The sequence below is a fragment of the Athene cunicularia genome, unplaced genomic scaffold (assembly GCF_003259725.1).
Source record: "Athene cunicularia isolate RWA unplaced genomic scaffold, athCun1 SCF_144, whole genome shotgun sequence".
Taxonomy (NCBI): Eukaryota; Metazoa; Chordata; class Aves; order Strigiformes; family Strigidae; genus Athene; species Athene cunicularia.
In genome coordinates this window covers 1-6,988 of record NW_020799205.1, presented here as the reverse complement: position 1 = coordinate 6,988, position 6,988 = coordinate 1, and the positions used below count along the sequence as shown (strand labels likewise).

At 54.8% G+C, this 6,988-nt stretch overlaps 1 protein-coding gene across 2 annotated transcripts; it reads right to left on the bottom strand.

Moving 5' to 3' along the window:
* Positions 1–732: 732 nt before the first annotated feature.
* CCNT1 (cyclin T1) lies at positions 733–6,982 on the bottom strand. 2 transcript variants are annotated; one of them, XM_026867096.1, is made up of 5 exons: positions 6,032–6,982; positions 5,612–5,657; positions 3,264–3,427; positions 2,888–2,958; positions 733–2,506 (listed from the first exon to the last, which is right to left on the bottom strand). In XM_026867096.1, the coding sequence occupies exons 2-5, from the start codon at positions 5,623–5,625 to the stop codon at positions 1,091–1,093; spliced, it is 1,665 nt and encodes a 554-aa protein (XP_026722897.1). In that variant the 5' UTR covers positions 5,626–5,657; positions 6,032–6,982; the 3' UTR covers positions 733–1,090. The 2 variants fall into 2 exon arrangements, with proteins under 2 accessions (XP_026722897.1, XP_026722896.1); XM_026867095.1 differs by having other exon boundaries at positions 2,888–2,962; positions 3,268–3,427.
* Between the last annotated feature and the right edge of the window lie 6 nt (positions 6,983–6,988).

Here is a 6,988-nt window from a genome sequence, read left to right as displayed (position 1 = left end):
TTCCAGCCCGGCTGCGAACAAACGGGAGCCACTGGAAGAGCCGCCCTGGGCACGGGGACACTTGGAGGCAGCCGTCCTGCACGGCCTCGTCCTACGTCCCAGCTGGGAACGCGACACGCTGCTGTCCTCCAGATCAACCCTGGCACCGCCACGGACCACGTCCGCCAACACACTTCACACCCAAACCCGGCTCTGCCCGTGCCCAGCACCGGGCTGCTCTGCTCAGGCCTTCGGGCACAATCCGACCCCACGAACAAGCCCCTTGCTCAGCAGCGCCCGTCCCCGCCAGCGCAGCAGCTCCTCTGTGCTCTCTCCCCCAAAAAAAGCTGCCATGTGGGGCAGGTCCTAGGCCAAGCGCCCTCAATCCATCACCTCACCCCCAGCCGCTCAACACCAGCCGTCCCAAAACGCCACCGACAGCCCCCGACACCCGCCCCTGAAGCCCCACTATGGGATGGGGACGGGACCCCGAAAGCTGGGCAGCTTTTAGAGCGAGGGAACCAGACCCGCATCAGCTGGGATTCCCTCGCCGCCCCCAGCCCAAGCAGCCTCTGGTCCCTGCCCTCCCCTCACGCCGCATCCTCCCCTCCATCCCCCCAAAACTCCTGAACCCGCTTTCTGTCACCGAGAGCTCGAGCAGAACCACCTGCCAAGCCACCCCAAACCCTCACCAAGGTCCCCCCCTCCCCGCCGCAGCACCACACAATTAAAATGAACAAAAACACTAAGATATAAGTTACTGCTTAAATTATTTGTAAAACATCTTAAATTTTCTGTGACATATTTTAAATAACCCCCAGAGCCCCCCCACAATGCGTGTTCCCCAGAGGGGGCTTCAGTTCTAGCAGGGACAGAGCCCACCACTAACTGGAAGTTGATGGGGGAGGGAGCAAGGAACAGAGAAAGGGTTTCTTATCCTTTCACAGCTTCAACAACTCCGCGTTCTAAATATCAATAATAAAAGTTATATTATAATAAAATAGTTCTTCGTGAGGCAGTGGAGATCGAACAAGCCCTTTCAAGCCCCTGCAGGGGCAGCCCAGGTGGTTTAGGCTCGGGCTCTGGACAAACTCAGTAGTAAAAAGGGGTTTTACTTGGGGAGAGGAGGGAGCGGGGGGGGCGGTTCTGAGGGCAGGGGGGGCGGTCGGGGCTTGTCCGTGTTGGCGACAGCTCTAGAGCTGGTGGAAGCCCGGGGGTTCAAGAGCTCGCCATAAGAGTGGAAGTCAAAGGCAGGGGGTTGGGTGGGCTGCATCCCCTGCGCGCTCAACAGCGAGTGCAGCATGTTGACCGTATCCTGGTAGTCACTGGCCTGGTTGGCGTTGTGCCCGTTGGCCCCCGTGGGCCCCTTGTCCGATTTGCCGTGGGTGCCCCGGGCTTTGTTGGCCTGGGGTAAGGGAAGGTTGCCTGCATCCGAGCCGTGCCCCGGGAGGTGGGCTGCCCCGGGGAGGTGGGGGTAAGGAAACGGCATGCCGGGGCCTTTGGTGGCTTTGCCGACTTTGGGTGGGTGCTCGTGGGCCGCGGCCGCCGCCGCTTCCTCCGGCAGGGGCCGCTTGCGGGAAGAGGCGAGGGGGCCGTAGCTCTTGTGGGGCACGGAGCTGGGCTGGCTGCTGTGCTTAGAGTCTCCCGGCCGCTTGTTCACCAGGCTGCTGGGGCCGGCGCCGAGCTGGGCGTGCAAGTGTTTGTGAGAGTGGTGGTTGTGGTGGTGGTGGTGGTGGTTAGAAGAGTGGCCCTTGTGTTTCTCCTTGTGCTCTCGGTTCTTGCCACCGCTCTCGTCCGAGGAGCCGTGCCTGTCTGCGGCGCTCGGCACCTTGATCCGCATTTTTATCTCCTCCTGCTTGGAGGGGAGCGGCCTCTCCCCACCTCCACCTGCCACCGGGATCCTCAGCTTCAGGGCCGAGGCTTTGTCACTCTTCTCAGGGCCGGGAGGGCGCTCGGGGTTCTCCGAGCCGCCGATGGGAATTTTCAGGATGATGGGAGAGGGGTTGCTGTCCTGCTGGACCTCCCTCTCCCGCTGCTGCTGGACCAGGAGATTCTGCGCGGCGTAGGCGTACTGGGACCGCACGTTGGCCTCCATGTTCTCCAACTGCCGCTTCTGGGCCGCCAGCTCCTCGGCGTGCTTGGCCCGGTATTCCTTGAGCGACACTTTGGCTGAGGGAGCGTTCTTGCCGCTCTGTTTCTGATAACCAGCGCCATCTTGCTGCAAAGGATGCTCAGCAGCCGACGAGCTTTCATTAGTCCTGTGGCTGGGACCAGTGTCCAGTTTGGCTGGAGGATGCCAGTAGTCAGGCTGGGACAGATCCGCAGCGCCCTGGTCGCTGGGCGAGTCGGCCGCGGCGGGCAGAGACGGCCCCGCTCCGGCGGTCGAGGACGTCGACATGCTCATTAACCCAGCGATATTCATGTCCGAACTATTGTTCCTAGAAATCATGTTGAGGATCGTCTGCTCCGACAGGCTCTCATCTTCCCCGCGGTTGTCAGCCTTGGATTTCCTGGCTGCTTCAGAGGCCTGGAAGAAAAGCAGCGATGGGTGAGTTACTCCAGGCTGTCACCAGAGCTGGTTTGAGGCCAGCAGCTCACCCGGCACGGCGCACGCCCTCCCCTACAGCCAGACCCACCGTGCCCCAACCCCTCCTCGTGCAACAAGGCAAGCGGGGTTGAAAAAACCCGAGTCTCTACAGGGTTAACTCAGAGCAGGCGGACTCCAGTGCTGCAGCAGCAGCATTTTGCAGACGCAGAGTGTTCAGATTCTCCCCACACACACACACGCGCGCCCTTCAGACACTGTCCTGCATTGTCAGACCAGAGACGCCACACAGCCTCGTGCACGCAGAAGAAATCAGAGCCCGTGTTCTCCTGCAAGCACCCGCGCTCCGAAGCGGATTCTTACCCGCCAGTTCCGGATACGTTTAAGCCGGTTGGGAGTTTTCTCAAGGATCTGCAGGAATTCATGAGTCAGTTCTGCAGAGGAGACACAAACCCAAGCAAGAGAGTCAGAGGTGGGCAGAGCGGCACTGATCCATCAGGGCAACCCCCTACTTACTGATGAATGGAGCTACTCCAGGAGGGGAAATACTGACAACTAGTATCACTAGACCACATTTAATCTCATCTCACTGTGTGCCTTTTGCCATCTCTGTTGTACCATAAAGCTGCTGCTGCACTGGAAACCTTGGCAAGACCTGAAGTCCTGGAGTCCATGAACTGGCCGGTGGCCGTGTTTGAATGGCAGACCCAGGAACAGAGATGCCAAAATAATATAAGAGCCTTTAAGAGCTCCAGAGTTACAGTGCCATCAACGTATTCCCACCAGTGCTTCCCGTCTGTGGAGACTGGGATCTCCCAGTTGGACCACTTACAAGCCAGGTGGATACAGACGCAGGCCACAACGGGAGGGGTGTACTGCAGGCTGAAGGTGGTCAGGTGCAGGCTGACGTCACCAGCAGGGAGAGAGAAACAAAAAGCCATGAACTCCCAAGCTTGAACTTCGGCACTCACAATCGCCCACTGAACAGACGCTGCACAAGAGGTGGACATGGTGGGGAAGTCCCTGCCGTTCCTCCCCCAGTACAACCCTACTGTTACGGGCGTCTCTATCCCACTCCACAGATTTGCTTGTTCCTTCCCCGTTTTGCCGCAGGTGATTTGGGTCCAGGTAACTCTGTCAACTCAAGGGCTTGTGCGGGAGCAGCGGGACACGCGGCCGTCCCCCCCCAGCTCCAGCCGCCTCCGCTGCGGGGCTCTGCTCAAGCTCAGAAGAAACTCAAGACGCTTCCAAGCGCAGCTCCTGGGACGGCGTTCAAGGAGCAAACTGGCCCTCTGTGGCTTTTAGGAAGGGTCTGGTCTTTCCTAAATGAGTTTTTAAGGACAAGCACTGAAGCTTCAGCTGTGAAACAGCACCACAGACTGGAGTGACTCAGGAGCGCCTAAAGCGAGCCTGGCCGCCTATCGAGCATTTTCATTAGGAAATTAATTTGCCACGTGACAGCTCGGACGTCAGCGCGGGGAGGTCTAGGCCGCACTGAGAACAGGAGAACCGACAGACTGGGCCAGCTTCCTCCTCTCCACCCGCAGGAACACCTTAGAGACCCCGAGAGCAAGTCGAGGGCAGGATTTGCCCGCTGTCACCCGCAGGAACTGGCCCTTTCCAAGAGCGACTGATGGAAACGCCGCCACCGCGCAGCTACGCGCAGGCGGGCACGAGCTGCATCTCTTCGCCAGGCTCGGGTTATTAAACATCATCCCATCCACGCGGTGTGGGGGGACAGAGACACGCGTCAACAGCCAGAAAGTCTGAAGCCATTTCACTGTATTTACGAAGTCAAACCCAGGGAATTCAGAGCCTTTATCCGCTCTGCCAAGGTAAGAAGTGAAATTAAGGTGCGCAAAGAGCCTCAACTCTGCCCCACAATGATGCCAGAGGGAAACAAAAAAAACCATCTGTAGCTGCGCCTGATAAATCCAGCTCATCACTTAAGCACCTTAATCAGGCATTTCATGGCATCACTTTAAGGCAAAACTGAGGCTGCCTGGCTGCATTTCTTCCTTTCTGCCTGGATTTCTTTCAATTATAACCTTAACTCATAATTCCTTGGGTTTGCAATTATTGCTGCAGGGAGAAAAGAGGTTTCAGGGCTGCATTTACACACACGTTACCACCACCACCTTCCCTTCACGCTAGTTTATGCAGGAAACCCACACAGTGCCCTTTGGAGCTAGACAGCACCTTCAACAAACACTTCTCCCAGCACGCTGTGGAGGGGAGCAGGTAACACCTCTCACAGGCAGAGGGGAGAAAAACAACTCGCCCAAGGCCACATGGCTTGGAAGCGTTCTCCGACTCCACAGTTTCACCCTGTGCTAGCGCCTAAAACATCTTTTCTCCCAGTCCTCTCACAAAACCACAAGATTTTCCGTGTCGTTGACTCGGTCTGTTCCGAACGTTAACTCCACGATCTGCCTGAAGCTGGTAGTCCCATCAAAAGGGCCGTTATCAGCCTTGCAGTGAAAATCTAGTGACAAAACTACCCAGACCTCTCAAGGCGGAAAAAAAAAAAAGAGAATGTTTTTCCTTTCCAAGACTGCTTACAGAACTGTCTGCCCAGTCACGGAGGCCAGACAAGGTTATCATTTTCTCTTGTAACACCTCACGACTGCGTCCAACTACCCTTTTTCTCCCTTTACACTCTAGATCAGCTTTCTCTGGGGCACAGACCGTATTTTTTGACAATTTGCACAGCATCTAGTGCAGTGAAAACTCTTAACGCTCAGGTACTAAGCAAATACAAACACATACATTAGTTTCAAGTCTACCGTTCGGGATTTTTTTTTTTCCCCCCGCCAAAAAAAAAAAAAAAAAAAATAATTTCACAACTGTCTAACTCCCCACAAAAAGCAGTGAAGTTCCCGAACATCCCATCTGCCCCGCTTGTATGGCTGATTTTGCAGCTGGTTTTGACCAGCAGCTGGCAGGAGAAAGGCTTCCTGCTCTTTCTGAACCAAACCGAGCGATCCCCAGGTGCTCACAGGCTGACCAATGCCCCAGGGTCACCAGTAGCACATCTCCTCCAGATAAGACCCTCTGTCAAATATGAATCAATTGTAAAATAATAACCTGTTGGTAGCCATGAAATAGGAAGTTTGCGCCAAGTCCTTGCTGGCTGAAAGAAAAGGAAAAAGCGGGGCGTTAGTCTGTGCATCCTGACAAGCGTTACCACGTTTTAGCACAAGGACCACAGGCCTGTCGCCACCACAGAGACACCCAGCACACTCCAAGTAACTCTATGCCACAGGATTTTAGGAATTACTGCACGTAGAGAGCTTTGCGTGGCTCAGGAGAGCCACGACACCACGTCAGTCCTTTGCAGCTGCCTCTCCTTCACTGCTCGTTACAGTTATTAAGGAGACTGACTGCAGGCGAGCTCTCGGGCAGCTCCGACTGAGCACTACGAGTACACACTTCACAGCTCTCCTCTATCGAGCTGAGGTTACCCAGAGGAAAAACCACGAGCACCCGACATCTGCCATCGCTTACCTCGCACTAGCTGCGTGCACTTCACCACGTGGGTATGGGGGTGGTCAATAGTGATCTCAAAACCTGGAAGAACACAGACATACGGCCATCAGAAAACCAGCAGCACACCCCCACAGATCTATGAACCTCACGTTTCCTGCTCCTGGGGGACAAGGCCTTCTCCCCTTCCCTCCTACAGCCCCTGCTCTCTGCTCGGAGGCAAGCAGGAATAGAGGAGCCTGTTTTCCTGTAGCCAGAAGACTCAAGTTCTCCAGTCACAAAACCCGAAGGTCACTGCTGCTGCCAGACCTCCAAGCAGCTAAGTGACTTCTGCACTTGAAAGACCTCACTGAAAACAAAACAACTATTAAGGATTTTAAAAATAGCAGGACAAAGCCTCTTACAGCAGCTGGGAGGAAGGAGAAGACAATGGCATCTGCTCAAAGGAATTTCTGTCACCCAAAAAGCTAAGAGGAAGCAGACGTTTTCCCTTTGAAGGAGCCTACAGCACTAAAGACAACTGAACTTAATCCTCACTTCAGTTTCCTATTCAGTTTGGGCATTATGCTTTAAAGAAACAACAAAAAAAATATTATTAAGATCGGTCCATGTGTGCAACAGATTTGGTTCTTCCCATGCAGAACATTCTAGAAGAACTGGGACGTTTAAAAAAGGCAACTGGAGAACCGAGTCATTGCAGAACTGGGGTCACAGTTTAGGCACCAGTTTGCCAGGCCAGTGCGTGTGACCCACCGACAGAGCTGCCCCTCCTGAGCTTTTACTCTGAACCGAGTCAGGAATAACGAAGTAATAACTCAGGAACTACTTGAGTATTTTGGAGCGGAACACTATCTACAAACTGCCTCTGAAACGGAACGTATGTTAGTAAAAACAAGTTTTAACAGTACATTTTAGAAAGGAACGGGATACCGGATCCAACAGCCACAGCCCTGAATGTAGGCTCCAGCTTCTACGTTC